Here is a 19810-nt window from a genome sequence, read left to right on the forward strand (position 1 = left end):
GCCTTTTGAGGCTTTTGGTCAGCCATTTAATGTGGGCTCTGATGCTCACTGTTATAGTACACAGATATGTATTGCACAAAAAACACACATGCAGTTCTCTGTGTATGTAACCAAATAATCCAGGCTTGACTTCTCTGTATTCTGAGTGGCTGTGCAAGGGAGGAGATGCATTAAAGCTTTTGCTTTTCGTGTATTAAAGCTCTTGTAGTTCAGAGGTGACACAAATCTAGTACTTTGCTGATACATGACTCACTCAGAAGGAAGGGCTCCAAAAAGCCTTGCCTCCTTTCCTCCCAGTCACCTTTGAATGGAACACAAAAATGATAAAGCCCAGCCCTGTGATATAACCACATAAGCATCTGCCTTCCCCTGCCATATCCTTCACCATGGGTCCAAAATGTTGTGGTGTCTCCCTCTCTTCTGAGAGAACAGGTGATGTCTGTGCTCAGTCCTGGTTTGTGAAAGAAAACAGGTCTCAGAGCAAATCAAAATGTTACTGATTTTTTGCTTTTGCTGTATCAGCCAAGCAAAATACATATGAAGAGGTAAAGCATGTGAATAAACAAACAATAACGGGTCAAAATAGGCAATCCACACTCAAAGATAAAAATAGACAGACGTACAGGAAAGTATTGGATATAACGATAAAGTCTGTGCCAGGTTTCCAGAATCAAAGACTGTTCTGAGTTCCGTTTAGTTTTGTTTCCACTCTCTCTCCCTTCCTTTTGGTGGGAACTTCTTATGTGGCACCTTGACCCAGAGCAGGATTTTCTGGGAAGTCAGTAATGGCAGAGAAGTTGCCTCCAAGAAGACGAAATGTTCGACATCACCAGGATGTTTGTTTCCCAGGAATGGTATTTTGTGACCTTTCCCCAAAAAATATTTTGCTGTTTACAGTTTATTTTGTGGTAGCTCTTTGAGACCTCTGGCGTGGGCTAGGAGCCCGCTATGTTACCTGCTGTGCAAACACAAAGCAGTTAGAGAATTCCTGCGACAGACAGTAATAACCTTAACCTAGTGAGAGTGATCACCTGATATAGACAGAAGGGGGAGCACAATGAAATAGTTGGAGCAGAGGGTATAATTTAAGTCCTGTCTGATTTATAGTAAAACTTAAAAAGAAGTTGGATGGTGAATATGTATTCTAGCTGCTAGAAGAACAGGGGAAGATTTTTTTTAATGAACTTAGAGAAGAGAATTTTCGAAGAAGGGCAAGTTAAGAGAATTTTCAAAGAACGGCAAGTTAAAAATAAATTCATTAATTAAAGCTCAGGTCTGATTAGACACAGAAAAAAGGATAGATAGATTTTCAGGGATCTTTAGCAACTGTTGTTACAAAAATTTTCAAAAAAGCTCTGTTTGTAATGTACAGCTGAGTGTCCCAAACACTCCTCAGTGTCTTCTAGTAAAAATACTGAGCTGTACATATTTACATGCCTAGCTCACATTTGGACCCGTTTGAGGAGCTGGTCACAACTGTAGAAACTGAGTCTTTGGAATATCCTGACAAAGGTAAAACTGAATAACAAAAGATTATACAGTTCAGAATACTGGCCAGTTTCTTATGGTTACTGGCCAGTGAATCCTCAAAGTAGAGTACTGGGATGGGAATAAATCATGGAGGGAAATCTCACTCCACTCCTGAGTGCGTGTGCAACAAGCACAGATGCTCATGAACTGGGAAAGTGCTGGGCTGTCGGTGATTTGGGAAAGTTGTGGTGTTTGGTTAGATCCCTGAATATGGGCTACATTTTAGAGAGCTGCTTTTGGGAATCTTGGCCAAGCATCTGCCTATATTAATAGCTTTATGGCCGTTCTTTGTGTGTGCTTCTCGGTGTGCTTCTGTGAGCTATCTGTTAGCACTTTCTTTCCATTATGAAACATCCTAAAGTTTCTCTTCTATTTTGTCACAGCATTTTCCAACTCATTTGCTTAGACATTCTTTACATTATGTGTACGTATTCCCCTGCCAGAAAAGGATGCAGCAGGTAGAAAACCTGTGTTGAAGATTCATTATCTTTTCTTTCATTTACTTTCTCAAGAATCTGGCAAACCTTTCAAAGTACGTCAGTGAGGTGGGTCTCTTCCCAGAACGTGATTGCTTCCCAGCATCCTTTTGCTAGGGCTGTTTGGTGGTGGCCCCCTTTGCTTTTATTCATACCTGCATAAAGGGCAGGAGGATCCAGCGTGCTGGCATGGCTGGTGAGATTTGTGTGTTATTCCCTTTCTGTCAATGATCAGGTGAGCAGCATTGAATGACTTGCTTCCCCTCTCTATTTTGTCTAATGATAAGTAGGTTGGTCAGGACAGGAATGATGTCTTACTTTGTACAGTACATAATGCACAGAGTCGTCGTCTTGGTATCTCTAGGTGATGTTGTAATATGGTTCATAATCACAATACATAGGGACTGTAGTGTTTCTTTCTGTGGCTGTAGCCTGTGGCTATGCTACTTTGTGTACTCATTTAATACCCCTTAAGCTGCCTGCTATGAGCAATCTTTTAGCAGTCTTTTCAAGACCCCAAATAATGATGTACAGATTGTATTTTGACCTTATACGTGTAGCCCAGCAAACGTGCATATGAATGCTAACTAACATCATCTGGTCAATGTTTTACCAGATTCATCTCTCACATGAAAATCGGTACTTTGTATGCCCAGTTTGGCAAGTCTCAAACACTCAGTAAGCAAGAATTGCTTTCCTCCACCTGCAAGAATAATGACATGAGCTTAAATGTCATAAAGAGCTTTCTTGCTGTTTGTTTTTAAGCAATTTGTCTTGTCTTTTTGAGCCTGTAATTGAAACTGGACAGTAGAACCAAATGAACTCACAACTGTTGTAGAAAGGCTGAGATTTTCATCTTGTATCATATATCCTGTAACTGGAGCAAAAGCACAAAACTTTCATGACACTTGTGAGGCAGCTGTGAGAATTAGTCATGTACCATATTCTGGTTTTGAGAGAACTGGCTGGCTGCTGCACTGCCAAGACAATTACATTGATACCTGCAAACAATGTAAGTGACATATGATGGCAGAGCTGTTCTGAGCAAAACAAAGTAGAAAGAGAAAATACAGGTGCCTGAGATGAGGTTTGTGATGGGATGCTTAAGAGGCAACATAAATCCATCATCAAGCAGCAGCTCTGTGGAAGAACCATTCTTGAATGGTTCAGTGGCCACCTAATGCAAATATGGAAATGATTACACTTTGAAAAATTAGGTTAAATTCTCTTTTTGAATGCAAAAGAAACAATTAATAAAGGTTTGGCACCCTTCTTTGGGGCAGACAGCAGAGTTCAGAATTTTCCAGTGAAAACTGGACAAGTTTAGATGTTCCCTGAAGTCTGCTCTCTCTGGGGATCATTCCCACAGGTATCGTCAGCTCCTAAGTGCCCCAGCTCCTCTCAAGCACCATGGTGTGAGCTATTGCTCTTTGCTGCCATTTTTCTTCCCCTTTTATGCCTTTATAAAAAATGCTTCCCCTGACATGTAAGGCCTTGTTCAATCAGTCTGCAATCCCCTCCTTTCCTAGCAGAGGGGTAGAAATACCTCTCTGCTTCTCCTCAGTGGGTGACCAGATAGGTAGGTGCATACAGCAGCTTTGGAAAAGGGTTTGGAATATGTCCTCTCTCTCCTCTGTGATCGTGGCTCAGGCCCCAGAGCCCCAGGGACGTAGCATGTCACCTTTACTGCTCCTGCTACATCCTTTTAGCCACCAGAATACCTGGATAGCCTAAGAAATGAAAGCTTAAGGTGTGAAAAAAACATGTCCAGAACAAAAGGTGATGCCATTTCCTTAGCTCTCCCCAGAGCTGTGAGGAAAGAGCCAAGCTGCAGATTGTATTGAAAGTGAGGAGGGTAAACTCCCCCTTCCTCCTTTCCCATCCCAGCCCCAACCCAGCCCCCAATAAGGCTTCATCTCTCCGTGAATGGAGTCCCTCTGAGCACGATGCTGAGCCAGAGGAGTGACAGGTGCCTCCTGATATGCCTAAATGAGAAGAACCAATCGGAGGAGCCTGCCCAGCTTTTGTTGTCATCTGGCTTTGCTCACGAAAGATGAGTTTGATTGACAGATGCATCAAGGTTCACAGTTTATTGGTTTTTGCAAAAGAGCCAGATCTGCCAATTTAGACAGGGGAGTGACACAAAACTTTCCATCTAAATGGACTAATTTTACCACAGGGAATTCCCAGGCAGAGCGCGCCAAGGCAGGCGCAGTCCTGTTTTATTTTTTAACAAGGACTGAATGACAAATATAAACGACAGTTCTAGGCTGACGGAACATCAGCATTTGACACTTCACAGGGGAGCGGTGAAATAAACAATAGGCAGAGAAATTGAATTAGAATCAGATGAGGATCCGCTGGAGAGGGAGAGGAGGGCCTGATTCTTTACCAAATCATTTATAAAAGAGCAAACTGAATACTAAGAAGGTATAACATGCTCACATCCTGGTTTATTAGCAAATTTAACCTACTAGAGTATTACACTTGCGTGATGTAAATGGATTGCTGGACAAAAGTGGGTGGTAGGGGAGACCAGTGCACAGGGAGTGCAAGTGTATGATGGGTTTCTGTTCGTGGTGGTGCGAACCTCTTGTGATAATCTTCCACTGTGTTACTAATAGACTCTACAAAGTTAGAGAGCAAAAAGTATGACAAGTTCATGTAATCTCTCTCCTGTTCACTCTGGCACGTTGCCTGCAAAGTTCCGTCCAGTGTGCCTGTGTTATGGCACTTGCTAACTTTTGGGTACCCAGCTTTGCAGCCTTGGCTTAATTCTTTTACTGCTATTTTTTTCTGTAGGACTTTTCAATTTAAAACAGGCAATCCATGACATTTAAGAAGAAGGATTCTGTGCGGAGTCTGTCTGGGACTTCTGAGTGTGGACCGTGTCTGCTTGAGATAAAAGGTTGTCTCAGCTGATAGCGTTAGCAAGCTATTATCCTATTTCTACTTGGCTTTAACAGGGGGATAGGATATATAAACTTTCCCGATGGGTTAGACAGCTAACTGTTTGTTAGCTAGACGTTGCTTGGTAGAAATTTGGATTCTTGGATTTTATGTCATGCTCTGAGATTTGAAGCGTATCTAGAGAAGTGATTTTCAATCTTCTTCAATTAGCAAACAGTAAGAACAAAAAACAATCAGTAGAAGAATAGCTGCCAGTATAGTGCATCTAGGTCCATAAGCTCACTTTTCCCAGTTACATTAAAAGCACTTCCCTTAAAAATAAACCAAAGATTTTAAAAACATAAGTTAAAAACTACGGATCTTGATGTTAGAGAAAGGGGCATGAAAATAAAGAGCTCTGGATTGATTTGCGTGTTAATGATGATTTGACTTTCATATATGAGTCTCAAAAGTGCATATGTGGAAGCTGCCTTATTAGCTAGGCACTGTTACTAACCATTGCTGGTGTTAAGGAGGTGCCAAATGCAGGTCTGTAGTTAAAACTGCATTCTGATGGAGGCTGACATGGAGGAAAAATGCTTCTTTCTTCTATACACAGAGGTACTATATCTGTGTGAAATTTCACACTGTTCAGTCTTATACCCTTTGGGTTTTCTGTGTAGGTTTTGTTTGTCTTCCTTTCGTAAGTGTTCAACAGGGTATGTTTGAAATTGGTCTCAGGCAGAAAGTCATTGTAATATTTCATTGTTGGTGTGTCTCTTTAAAACAGAATGATTCATCTGCTTTTGGACAGGCACAGGGGCAAAGCCAGAGTAATTCTGATGCAAACAATATGTTTTGAAAGGAGACAATTTAGAAGTGAAGCCATTTTTGTTATGTTTCATAACGGAAAGCTTATCCTTCAGCAAAGACTAGTGCATAGTTCTTGGTGAAACCATGGCCATGCGTTGCATTGTGTCAAGACAGTCTCTTACAGTTTTTCTCCTGGGCATGGAAGCTACAGGCGGTTTCAGTTTCAGATGGTCAGCATTTACTTAACACTCTGGCAGCAGAAAGTTAGGCTGCCTGTGGTAAAGATGGATGTTGCCTCTGTCCTGAAACCTGGTGTTCCTATCAGAGTAGTAAAAGGGACTGTGGAGAGCAGCAGAAAACAGTAAGGATAGAGAAGTGTGGGGGAAAGGGGTGTGTGAAGCCAGTAGTGCCTGAGCCAGGAGTGTGGGGTGCAGGATGGTCTCCCCAGTGTGTACGACAAGGCACATGGGGAGGGTTTATATCTGAAAGGGTAGGGGCAGAGAATGAGGAAGGGGGATTACAGACAATCCATGTTTTCCACATAAGGAGCAACACCGAGGGACAACATGCCTGGGGCAGGAGAACTGGCAAGGCACTGAAAGGGATATTGGAGGAAAGGGTGGAATAGGTGGCAGGAGGCAGGGGTTGCAAGAAGCAGCCAGGGTTGACAAGGGGGTTCTCCTGCTATGGGGATAAGGAACAGTGGAAGAAGGTCCTCTCCAAGCAGCTGCTATGGAATGAATTTGCAGATAGAGTTTTGAACCTGAAATGTTCAAACATGCTTTGGGTGAGCATCTTCCACCAAAATGTCACACAGCAGAAGGCAGGAAAAAACCCAAGCCTTTGACAAGCTTTGGTATCAAACCAGGTCTGTCAGCCTTGCCAGAAGTTACACGACCATTTCCAGGTCTTGTGATCTTTGAGCTGCTTCCTAAAGCACTAGACCACAGGGTCCCTGTGATGCGGTGAGATGCTCACTTTTCACTAAAAGAAGTTAATTTCTGACTTCTGAGCAGTGGAAGAGGCACAATAAATAATGTAGCTATAGACATCTTGAGAACACTAAAATTAGCAGTCAAATAAAAATTCTTTTTTTAAAATTTTATATACATGTATATAAATATACATATATACAAAATGGTATCTGGTGTTATATACAAATTACATGATTTCCAGTCAATCTTGTGATTTTTGTGTGTACTTGGTTCATGATTTTCAAGTACGAGGGGCTGGCAATAGAGGCTTTAACAAAATTCCTTTGCTTCACTGCAGACAGCTCCTGAATCACGTAAATTAACTGTCCTGAGGACATTCCCAGCTTTTTTTCTGAAGCAGACAAGAATTTATGTACAGACTGTTTACTATGCATATCTTCATTAACCGCTACTTGTTTAGTGAGCTGATCCTTCCCTTAATATTTTAAAATATTTTCCTTTGGATACAAGTATCATTGTGTAGATTTACTAGATGATAATTTTCAGGATCAATTTTTTGGTGACCTGTTTATTGTTCTTCCATTTCTGCCATTCCCCAGGTCCTTACAGTTTTTCAGTACTGATTGCGTGTCCAGCAAATTCATCTGCTACCTTGATTAATACCTTCAGATGTGTATTAGCTTTCCTTGCCTACACCTCATTAAAGAACATATTTATTTTTAAAGAAGGTTGTCATAATCTCAGAATGTTCAAACTTTTTTTTATTTTTCCTGTCAGAGTAATTATAAAGAGGATTTCTTTACTTAGTGTTGCATAATCTCTTACAATATAATTTTCCTCATTAGGAGACAGACTGTGGTGCTGTTTTTAGTTTTATCACACAACATTTTCACACTGAAAACTCCCATTGATTATGCAGGATTATTAAAGGAACATAATACTAATTGGAATGGTAGAAATAGCTCTTTCATGCAAGTATTTCTTTTTGCAAGATATATAAGTTCTTGGAAGTTGCAAAAGTTTTGCTATAGTTCATCTATCAGTTAGGGAGATTTACGCAGGATGTCAGGGTGCAGTTCTCTGGGCTGTATTAAGTGCGATACAAATGAGATGGTCATGCTAGCTTCTAAATCTTTCTTCTAAGATTATTTTACCGGGATGAATTTTGAAAATCCATTTTGCTTTCTTCTGGCACATCTGTCTCTTGATTCTTAGCCTGTCTTTCACCTCTGACAGCGAATGTACATTAGTAATTTCCTTTGATTCCAGTCAGTTTGACATCCAGGATCTCATCTATTAATCCACTGTTTGATTCTTATCACCTAAACTTTGGTCGAGAAAGATAATTCTGATGCATAAAAGATTTCAGAATTTTGGAATCCAGTTTTGTTCTGATTTTGAGCACAAGCCTATCCCTGCATCACATTGCAGGTCTGTCTGTCTCACAGGCAGCAGACTCTGGAAACCTGGGGTCTCCTACTTCAAGATAGTTGCCAGGCAGTTTTGCTGCAGTGTTGTGAAAACTGAATTGCTTTTACAGACTGTTTGGATTTCAACAAATTGACTTTCACTTATGGAAAATGCCTTGTTGGAGGATTTTCAGCCTATTCTATTAATACTGCAAGGGAAAAATATAAACTGAAAAAAAAGGAGGTGTTTTAACTCTCCTGACGAGCAAAAGCTTCATGAAAACATTTGATTTTGTGACAGCATTTCTGCACAGGCTTTCCTTAAGATACACACACACCAGCAGAAAATCTGGCCCACTGGCTTTCATGAGCTGTTGTGAAAATATTTTTAGATGACTAAAAATTGTAGAAGCAAAATTGATTTAGCCTAGCCTGACTTCTTGCTACATTTTTACTCCGCCTCTGTGACCTTAAACTGCATCTGACTTCCTGGAGAATTAATGCTTGACTGAGGAAAAATTGAGTGAATACCTCAGTATTTGGTATGTTTATAGCATACCTTAATATAATGTCTAGCTCTTTGTTAGGCGGACGATGAATAGCTTGGAGAATGGGTTATTAATGACTTTGCATTTCGTTTTGCCCCCCAGTTGACCAAGACAGATAGAGATTAAGAGAGAGCAAGCTATAATAAAACATCAAGCTAACAGAACTCCTCTCATGAAACTAAAACTGGGATAGCAGAGAAGTGGGAGTAAGACCTGAGAGCTGTCAGCCACCCTCCCTTTACCGAATCCTCGCACAGAGCCCCCACAGTGCTCTGATGGAGCATCAGGGCTGATTCTGGAAGACTTAAAACCCTCCTAGAGACATGCTGAGCAGTTGTTGCTCATCCCCAGTTGGGGCTATGAGGAAACAGGCATAGAGGGCAAGGGGACTCTGGGTTACCCCAGATGTTGTGGCTACCCAACAGCATTTTGATTTTCTGAACTACCCGGGGACACCTGATGTGTTATGGATCATTGGGAGTCAGTTGAGTGAGATCAATAGGAGGAGGAGTCCTGCTGGCAATGAATAGGAGCGGGGTGGGGGCTGGTGGGGGCTCGGAGACTGGATTGCGCTGTAGGGTGTTGCAAGCATGTGCGGTGCCTTCCATTACGCGGTGTGGTGGTTGTTAGCAATCATGGTGCTGTTTACATGCCTGAAGGGTGCTATGTGCAACAAAGGTAACATCCTGGAGACCTCAAGGGGAATCCACTGGAGAGAGAAGCGGGGTGGAGGGGGGGAGAGACAGAAGGAGAGAGAAAGAGAAACAAGCCAGAAGCCACAAAAATGACATACAAAAAAAAATTGTTTTTATTTCTCATGTGCACAAAAAGAGAAAAGAAAAGAGTCAAACAGAACTGAAGCGATGAGGAAAAGCCAAGAGTGGCTGCAGCAGCCGAGAATGGATATGACCCTGCACCTGGCACTGGCCCCCTCCCCTCCACAGTCTCATGTCTAGCTTAGCCTGGAGAGCATCAGCAGAGCTGCTTGCGGTTGCATTTGCCGTCAGTTCTGTAATTGTCATTGTTTGGTCCCTCCTTCCTGCTTTGCATGTTTGCCACTGTCCTGGGCCCAGCCAAGGAGCACACTGTGGTATTTGTGGGGTCCCTCAGAAGCCCTCATTCTGTCAGTGCCAAAGGGGGCAGCTATGATTCTTATTTCTTTTCCCAGAGGGCTGCTTTTCTTTAGGGACAAAGGGGTGGGTTTTTTCCATCAGCAAACCAAAAATTCCTTTAGGAAAATGTTTATGTGCATATATAATTATATACTCAAGAGGAGAAAGAGGTGCAGGGTTTTTTGTTTTCCTTTTGTTGTTTGTTTAACATCCTCATATTCATGTCGTGATTAATTCTGAAGTCTTACTCTGAATTTGAGTCATCGCTACCAATGGGTCAGAAAGCATGCAGACTTCTCCCTATTTCCACAGCAGGGCTCATTGCCACCAACCCTTCCCAACAGATCTACACGTCAGCTTTAATGCATCCGCCCTGCGCAAACCTCCCTCCTTCTTGCCCCACATCCCATGGAGCCAAAAGGACGTGGGAGCTTCAGAGAACAGGACTTGAAAGTGCTGCCCAGTGTTAAATGCCATGGTCCCTGTTGCTTCCAGCGAAGCATGGCATTTGAGAACTCATGAGATTCCTCCCCCGCGAAAAAATGGTGACAGAAGGAGATCCAGTCACACAACATTTCTGCTTGGTCCGTTAGATAAAGCAAACATAGCAGCAGAGCTAAGAATGATAGGAGGAAAAGAAGTGAAGAGAGAGCTAAGGAAGAAGAATGAAGAAACGAAGAATGATTTGTGAGAAAAAGGAAAAGAGAGAAATGTAATGGAAACATTCATTACTATTCAGAATAATACTTAACACTTCGATAGAATTTTCTTTCCAGGATCTCAAAGCACTGAGCTGGTGCTAATTAATTCAGCTGCGCAATCCCCTGTGAACTAGGAACTATTGTTATCCCCATTTTACAGAAGATTGGAATTGAGGCATAAGGGGGAAATGGGACTTGACAAGGGTTCTCTAGAGCCACGAGAAGAATTGGGGAGTTTGAGTTCCCAGATGCCTGCTCTCATATCAGTAATGCTGTTCCCTCTCTGGATAGAAGAGTGCATTGGGAATGAAGAATAATAAAAGAGAGAGATAGAAATGGAATGGCAAGAGAGTGTGAGAAAGAAATGGGAGAATGGGAAGAGACAGCAGAATGGAGGAGAGAGATGTGAGTCATAGACTTCACTGGATTTTGCATAGTGATTTCTTCCTCCAATTCTTTTTCATTTTTTCCTGTAAAACTTTTTAAAGAAAAATGAAAAAAAAAATCCACCTATAACAAAGCAACTTTTGGCCTGTTGGGGAAGGGGTCCTTCCAAGGTTTGGCTGTTCCCTCAGGTTCTGGATTTGTGCTGTGCTTTATTGAACACATCGTTTTGTTTTCGGTGAGCACAACGAGACTTGCACAGTACAGACAGCGTGTTCCTTATCTACAGGATGAGACGAGGCTGTTTTAATAACTACCATGATGAAGATGGAGATGAACTTATATACAAGAGGAATTGCCTTCACATTACACACATTATCTTCCTACAAAGCAGCAATTGTTTTTGCAAATAACATAATATTAAATAATTGGTAGAATTTTTGCGTTTCCTGCATAGTCCAGTCTAATGGAATCTATATGAATATTGATGGTTTTCTTCTGCATAATATCACCACATAAATCCCCATGTCAGCTACTAGACTTTAGCTATAATACTGCTTTACAATGCATCCACCGACTGTAAATCAAAACAACCAACACAAGAAACTCTTTGGCAAATGTAATTCAGTACATTCGCATGGGGGTCTACAGATGGTGGTGGAAGAGGATTAGCCCAGTCCTTTGCATAATTCTGCTTTCCTTTTAATTTTCCTGGTCAAACTACATGCCGTACTTATGAACTTTCCAGACCAATCCAATGCCTGGTGGAAATCCTCTTTTATCAGTGGAGTTACACCAACAATGGATTTGGCCCTCTGAGGGTCAAATCAAGCCAGCCATGAGTGAGCCAACCAAATCCTGCTTTCATACCCTAGCTCATGTCTCAAGTTTAGCGAAACACCATTTTAAAAATAAGCATTTCTGAGCTGCTAGCTTCTCTTGAGGTGGCCCCTGGGCTGCAGGTTGCCAAGTGTGAGGTGTGACAGCCTCCTTTTCTCTAGCCTCCTCAGGAGGTTCTCCTTGCTGGTCCTGGGATTTACTGCCTCTGCCCCAACCACCTGCTGAGTGAAACTGGGCGGCGCACGAGTAGAGCAAAGGCTGTACTGAGAGACTAAATCGGAGACTTTACTAACAGGGTCCAGCATTTATCTGGTGTCTGTGGAGGAAAACAGAAGGAGTGGTGAAAGTAAATTTTTAGAAATTACTCAGAATTTTCTTCTTATGTAGAATAAGATGAGATAACGGGCCAAATTCTGGTCTTGGTGACAGTGTAACAACTCTGCCATTTGCAGCAGGTTACTCAGAGGTAAGATGTGCAGGATAACACTTTTAATAGGTCAGGAGTAACCTCTTTGATTTTATTCTGTACAGGAACAGATTTTAGCTCTATATCTTCTATGTAAACATCCCCCCCCAAATACCCTTATCATTTGGGCATCCCGTTAAAGAAGACACAGACCTATAATCAGCTAGAGCCATGCAAGGGCTAAAAGTGTTAGGTGAAAGGGGCCTTTGGGATCAACACAGCTGTTTACTGATGATGGATTTCATACATACAAGTTAAACTTGGAGACAGAATACCGAGTCCACAACCACATCTCCTCTGAGGCTGGGAACTTTGGATTTTATACATAATGTTGGCTGTACAGATTGCTCCGCTGTTCACTTTTATGCCCTTCGGGGGTTTGATTCTCAATCCTGTCTTTGTCCATGTACAGTAGCCCACGAGTTTTATCTGAAACCTCTCTAAAACAACAAGGATCTACTTTGGCAGACTTGATGCCCTGGGGACAGGCTATAGCTGCCTTCATGTTTTTTTTGAGTATTTTTTAGGAAGTGTCAGTGCAAGGAACAGTTTATGAGTTTGCTAACAATACAGGAGTAATAAGCATTTCTATTGACAGTTAGCCTTTTGCAGAACAGTGTTTGCCAGTCACTTGGGAACCGAAAAGACCAGAGAATCCCTAGAGAATCATCAGGTGAGCATTTGGGATAAGGGGTAAATATTAGGGTGCACAATATAGGATTGAAGATGAAAAAATGGGGCTGTATGTTGGGACTGGCTGGTAGGATGCAGGCATATGGATTTGAATGGAGGCCTATAAATTAGTAGGTGTATGAGCAGATGGACTGGGAATCGAAGGGGGCCCATATAGCAAGGCTATAGCGGTTAGGAAATTAGGTGTTGGGCACAGATAATGAGGCTGTTGTCACTGGCTGTGGGGATCTGGAGAATGGGTGTTGGACATATCTAAAATTGCGAAAGTTGGGATGTGGTCATCACGGGTACAGGGATTAAGGTAAAAGGAGCGGCGGCTAAGGGCTAGGGAACCAAGCAATAATCCCAGCCAATCCTGAATTTGTCCATCTCAGTCTCAGCTGTCCAGAGGGCAATCAGATGGGCCCACGTGAAGCCCCACACTTTCCACCACACAGCGCAGTTAGAGCGCAGCTGGGCTTGTTTTCTTTGTTTGCCAACCAGTGACATGGAAAACGTTTGTTGACTCAGAGTGCTTTTTTGTCGACTGATGTGTTTGGTAACTTTGTCAGATGTGACTTGTCCACACTGCTCCCCAGAGACAGGATTTGGGAAAGGGGAGGAGGCGACGGGGGTGGAGCTGGCATCCAATCCTCTCCAATACCACCATCCCATTGTAGTGCAAAACAGAAAGGAAACAAAACCCTAGAGTGAAAGAGGAGCATCAAACGTCAGAGGAACTCGTCTGCCATTCAGGTGGCGGGGAGAGATGGGACTTGGAGTTTTATTTTTGTAGGGTTTTTTAATTATTATTTTGGTTTTTTTGTTGTTTTTGTTTGCTTGGGTTTTTTAGAAAATTGGGGATTTGTTCTTTTTTTTTTCCTTTTTACAGACCTTCATGACAAAGCATAAAAACACAGTTATATTTATATATCTATTTATATATTTCTTCATTTCGTCGGTTGGTTTGTAAATGTTGCTCCATCCTCCTGTCTGAGCTGATTGTGTGTCACAGAAATTGTGGGTGTATGTGAGGTTCCTCCCAACTCTGGCCTGCAAAGTCACCACGCATGAGGTGCAGCCAACTATGGGGGAAGCCACGCTGGAGAGTGGGGATGAGGTGCACAGAGAACCCCTCGTGGGGTGCAGATAGTTACTTGGTCCTTTTCTTCATTGCCAGATGAGCCAGGTATCTGTACTGCCATCTCTGCTCTAGCCAGACTGTTCCCTCTGTCCTGGGGAACAGGGTGAGCATCACGGGTGACACATGTTGACGAGTCCACCACAGAAGAGCATATCTTTGGGGAACAGTGTTTCATGGGCGGCGTTCTCTCCTGCTTCCCCCGGCCCCTACCGCTCCCAGAAGAAGGGGGTCCTGTAAGGCAATGGTTGCCAGCTGCATTGCTTCCCAGTCCCCCTCAAGTCCTGGAAGCCGAGGGGACTTCGCGTGGCTGAGCTTTGCCCGGGCGCGGTGGAGGGCTCCCGCAGGAGAAGCCACTTGGCCGCAGGCTCTTCCCGCGTGGGGGGAGCGGTCGGGGCGGAGGGCAGGGGGAGGGCGGGGGGGTCTCAGTCTCGTGTGGTGAGCACTTGGTCCGGCGCCTTCGTTGCAAAAGGGGAGAAACTGGACTGTGGGGAGGAACGGAGAAGGTCTCTTCACCCTTCCCAGGGATGGAGGGAGGTGATCAGACAGGTACAATGTGGAGGCCTAAGCTGTCGCCCTGCAGTTTCATGTGGTTTCCATGGTAACTAGTGGCGGTCATAGGCAGCGGCAGCAGTGGGAGGTGCGGAGCCCCGGGATGTGGCACTATAATAATAAGGGGAACCTGAAAGTTAACACAGGAGAAGAATGGACTGGTTGAAAGGACAAACAGTAAAAAAAAAAAACAAACAAAAAAAAAACCAAACCAAACCAAACAAACAAACAAAAAAGCAATCAAACAAAGAAAAGAAACAAAGGAGAACTGAAAAGAAAAGGAAAGGAAGAAAGGAAAGGAAAGTAACCAAAAGAACGAACTTGGGGACTCAGCTCTTGATGGGATTAGGGAAAGGCAATTGCAGAAGCCAGCCAAGAGCCACATTTTGGTGGATAGATACTACCGTGGCCTCTGGCTCTGAAGCCCCTCGACAGGAAGGAGATCCTTTTGCTCCTTCTGACCATCAATAAGTTGCTGAGAGGGAAGCCTGTGAGCATTGCAGCACAAGTACGCTACTCCTGATCTGCAGCCACAAGGAAAGTGTCAGGGCCAGATGTTCTGAGCACACCTGACAAAGTATAGTGAGACACTTTTAAAACGAGGAGGGGAGAAATGAAACAAAATTACAATGTTTTATTGCTTGGGATTTTGGTCACATTTGGCATGAAAGCTCACTAGATGGTTATTGAATGTGTGTTAAATACTGATTGATTATTAAGATCACATTTACTGAGGTTTAACAACACTGGAACAAAATGTGCATCTATTATCCCGTTGTTAAACCTCAGTAAATACGTCGGTAATAGTCACAGCTGATTTATTTTACATATAATAAATCTCTTCCTATTGCCTTGCAAAGAAATATTGTGTTAGAAGATATGGTCTTATGGGAGATTTTTTCCCCTCTGAAAAAAACTATTTCTGGGCATATTAGGGTCACTGGAGATGGATATATCCCTGCAAGGAAAGTCTACTGGCTATTATAAACCTAGTGATGCAGCCTGTCTCCCACTCTGGACACTGTTCCAACTGGTCCGATAGAAAGAACTTCTACTGGATTTCCAGATCCCCAGGAACTGATGGGGATGTAGCTTGGGAAAGGAGTGAAACGTCATCTGGATTTTTAATCAGACCTTGAATGCATGCTGCTTGCAGCCTGAGAGAGTAGTAGAACCTGAATTTAACTTCTGATCTCATCTGGAAGAAACTGTGGATGCAGGCCATGGGGAAGACAGAGCTGAACTGGAATTCTGAACCGTATCAAGGAAGAGGAATCGGCTTCAGAACAGATACAAAACACACATGAGTTGTATACCCATCTAGACACTGGACTGGAGCGTGATGAAAAAGGCCTCTCCCCTGGCCAAATACTTGAAAGTCCTCTTCAGAAACAAAAAAAAAAAAAACAAAGAAAAGAAAACAAAGAGACAAACAGAAGGAGCGCGAGGCTGGGGGTGTGCTGTGGGAAAGAGGTACTCACTTAGTAATGCAGGGTTGCTGAACCGCCAGGCCTCGTTGTAGGTTGTGTACTGAGGGTGGCTGTAGGGGTTCCCTGAGAATTCGCTCCCTGGAAGAAAACAAGGAAGGTGTGAAATACAGTTGAGAATGAAGATTTATGTCTGCTATTCCATCAAGCCAGTGTTCATGTTGAATCCGTACACCAGCAGGAAAACTGGTCTATGTAGGTAGCTTCCTTGCCCAGCTGGGACTGTGCCCTTCAGGACACTAGTGTTTGTTCAGTGCAATGTTGCTTACCCACACAATTAAAAACCATAAGATTGACCTCTTCAGAATCAAGAAATTAGTTTAAAATAATGAAATTCAATAATACAAAAAAATAATTAAACTGGTATATTTTCCATTGCTTTCTGACTTCTGATTCTCAGGTTGCAGTAGGATTGCATATGCAAGCTTTTTCTGCAATTAACTGTCAGCTTTCTTTTAAATAAAATCTAAGGTTCTCCACTAGTATCAAGACAATAGGCATGGCAGTTTGATGGGACAAGCTCATAAAACTCTTTGGAACCAGCAGTGCTGTTGATGGCAATATGTATTGCTAACTTTGTTCTTAAGGTGCTGAGGGTGATGACATATTTGTGGAGAAGAGTATCGTTTGTTATTAGAAATGTTCTGAGAGTAGGGTGGACTTAAATATAAAACAAAATGAAAAACATACAAATCGCTTTTTCTTTCTTACTCTATGTGATGGTGTTAGTCAGAAAAGTGATTCATATATGATGAACCACACCTTTATGCTTAGTTAGTGAGTTACAGAGAAAACTTGCTGAGTTCCGGTTCCAGAAAATAATTTTCTAATTATTAGTTCTTTAGGTGCTATTCTGAATCTGAAAGGCAAGCTGGGCTACAGCTCCCTTTTTCACATTCAGTAAAATGGGCCCAAACCAAAATACTTATGAGCTTTGTGATCTAATAAGACTCTGACCCAAGATTTGAATGTTGTAGAGTCTTCTTAAATATTCCGTTTTATTGTGCATAAGGAGCCAGGTCTCCTTGTTTTATAGAAGGCTGTGCAGGGCTAAGGGAATTATATTTGGTAACTGAGGAGGTATGGTGCTGCATTCAAAATAAATAAATCTCCCCAAACTTAAAAATATATGATTCCGTTAAGTAAAAACATGCCATTATCTGATCATAACCTCAATTTAATGCAGTACCAACAGGCTGGGGACGATTAGTGCCATCTGAAAGGCATTATGCGCTTAAAAGACAGTGAAAGAACAGCGTGACTATTAGCTTCTGGTCTGCCCTGAAGCGGGGGTGGAGTTGTTACAGCAGAAGTGTTCAGAAAGCACCTGGGGTTCCTGCTAGATACCATGGAATAGGAAAAGAAGGCAATGCAAGACGCCTGTGATACAATTACCAAAGAAATGTCAATTAATTTTACTGTAATCTCTGCAAATCTCCCCTCTACCAGAGGGTTAAAGCCAAAACCACAGATTCTCAGATGGTGGAAATGAAGTCTGTTGAAGTCAGGGGGTTTGCACTGGTTTAAACTTGAGGAGAATCTGTCCAGCTAGGTTTTTTAAAGACATTCAGGGTAATAACCACAGTAGTCAGTACGAAAATGTGTATGTATCAAAAGCAATCACCATCCAAAGGTATTTTAGTCACAGTAGCTTTTAGTTTCAGCATAAAACCTCATTTTGTGTGACAGACCTTGCTAAATACTGTTTTAATGATATAACTCAGCATGTTTCAGTATCTAGAAACATTCTGCACTGAAAATCCTGACAGCTAGCTGAGAAGGAATGGGTGAAACCTGCTAAGGTGACCAAGATGCTGCGGGATAGGATACAAAGGCAAAAAGCAATGCATAGTCCAGATTTATCTCTACTGAAGTGACTTATCTGTGGCATATACTGAAATGAGTTTGCCCCCCAAAGAAAGAAAAAAACTATCCAAATGAGAATTTCTGCTTTGATATGCCTCGTATAAACATCACTTCTCTGCATGGAGAGAATTAGTTCTGATATTTCAAAGCTTCTCTGTCACCCTCTTCTGAGTTGTCACCCTAAACTGTTTCTAGTGTTCCTAAAGCACGCGTTAAGTAGAGGAGAAAGAGCCCCAGCTACGGAGAGTTGGGGAGGAGGGAGGGCAGCCACTGGAAACAGTGTTTATTGACGAGGAGTGAAAGCATGCATGCAGCAGGATAATGAGCTTTTGAGCTCAACTGTGACCAAGAGGAACTGAGCTATCGCCTTCCCCGATCACTAATGAAACAAGTGTAATTTCCTCATCAACATTGGATTCTGTTTAACGACTCCCTGCCGTTGCCATCACCAGCCCTCTGCAGGCTCTGCGCTGCTCTGTGTAAACTGCAGCTCCCTTCAGCGGATGCTCGCTTCACCGAAACAGTTTGCAGAAACTTGATGGCCTTTCTGGGAAAGAGGAAGAATTGAGGCAGGGATCAAAGGTGCTCTGTTATCTGTGCAGGAAACATCTCTCAGACGCACAGGTTAAGTGTAGCACAATACCCGATTTACCCTTCTTTGAGTGACTAACCCCTGCTTTTTCAAGTGTGTGCTCAGAGACTACTGGCTTTGATCCACGTCTACAGCCTGGGACCTGAAGTTACAGGCAACGGCAAATGCAGGATAAGTATCTTACCACACCATCTGCATAAACCTCAGAGATATTTTCATGCATGACTGACCATGTTGCATGGATGTACTGCTACTGAAGACAAGCTCTTCTCTAGACTATACAAGTAGAAGTCTAGTGAAAGGTTGTCACGGATAGAACAGAGCAGCTTTGGATAGCACTGGTCAAACAATCTTCTCAGAAACAGTTTTCCAGTGGAAAATGCTGTCTCATTGAAATGGAAATGTTTTGCACGAGCTTGTCAGCTTCAATGGAGTTTTGGAAAGAAAAGTTCTGAAATGACTGCAAATTGAAACAAAGTATTATGTTTCAACTTTCTTGTTTTGTTTCATTTTGCCTTTCTCATCTCATTTAATTTCCTTTCAACTCTTTTATTATTTTAATAAGTCTTGACATCTAGAACATGTTGACTTTATTGAAATGTTTCATCCTGATATTTGCAAATTGAACGATTTCAAGATTCTGATTCCTCATCCCAATGCAAGATGAAAACAAATGTCAAAAAATCAGAGTTTTGCATGGGTTGGAAGTTCTGCTTTCTGACTAGTTCTATTTTTAGCTCTGCACCTTTATTTAGAGAAGACAGAGCCTCTTTTTCATATTCACTCACATCTGGACAATAAGGTTGGTTTGTGTGTCAGTACCTTTCTTAAAGATACTCCTTGAGTGGACATCTTGCTGGCCTCTTGTTTCCAGTGTAGTTAAAGCACTGGCCCCTGATCTTTCTTGGCCTGGGGGCGTGTAACCAACTATTGGCGACATCATATTTGTTCTCTCTGTTTAACCTGGACTCTTAACAGAGGTTGCAAGCAAGCACAGAGGATCGATCTCATGAGGCCTATATTCTGTGCAATCTGTGCTCTGGGAACCTTTACTAACAGTATTTCTTGGTATCTGTATTTAAATCTTGGCATGTTTAGTCTTCTAATACAGAAACCATGAGGCATGAAGTGAGCCTAGCAGGTGGCAGGTTCAGAACAAATAAGGGAGGTAGTTTTCACACAATATGTAGTTAAGCTACAGAACTTCTTGCCGTAGGTTCCTACAGATGTTAAAGGCTTATATGGGTTCAAGAGACATTGTTTAAGTTTGTGGAGGGGAAACCTATCGAGGGTGTTTAATATTAAATAGAAAGATACTAAGTTTGGCTTAGGAAGTCTCTGAGCTGGAACTTGCTGGAGGATGGGAGATCTTTTGAGAAAATGCCGATACGTGCTTG

General features: G+C 42.4%; 1 protein-coding gene across 7 annotated transcripts in view; it reads right to left on the reverse strand.

Annotated features, from left to right (window-relative positions):
• Nucleotides 1-13247: 13247 nt before the first annotated feature.
• Nucleotides 13248-19810, reverse strand: part of PAX2 (paired box 2) — an 86642-nt gene continuing 80079 nt past the window's right edge. For 5 of the 7 annotated variants that reach the window (XM_075154520.1, XM_075154519.1, XM_075154518.1 and 2 more), the window contains 2 exons: nt 15950-16036; nt 13248-14598 (listed from right to left, as the gene is read on the reverse strand). In XM_075154520.1, the coding sequence (XP_075010621.1) occupies nt 14522-14598; nt 15950-16036 (164 nt within the window). In that variant the 3' untranslated portion in view covers nt 13248-14521. The remainder of the gene's footprint in view (nt 14599-15949; nt 16037-19810) is intronic. The other 2 variants (XM_075154517.1, XM_075154514.1) reach the window with 2 other exon arrangements.

Source organism: Calonectris borealis, chromosome 7 (assembly GCF_964195595.1).
Source record: "Calonectris borealis chromosome 7, bCalBor7.hap1.2, whole genome shotgun sequence".
Classification (NCBI taxonomy): Eukaryota; Metazoa; Chordata; class Aves; order Procellariiformes; family Procellariidae; genus Calonectris; species Calonectris borealis.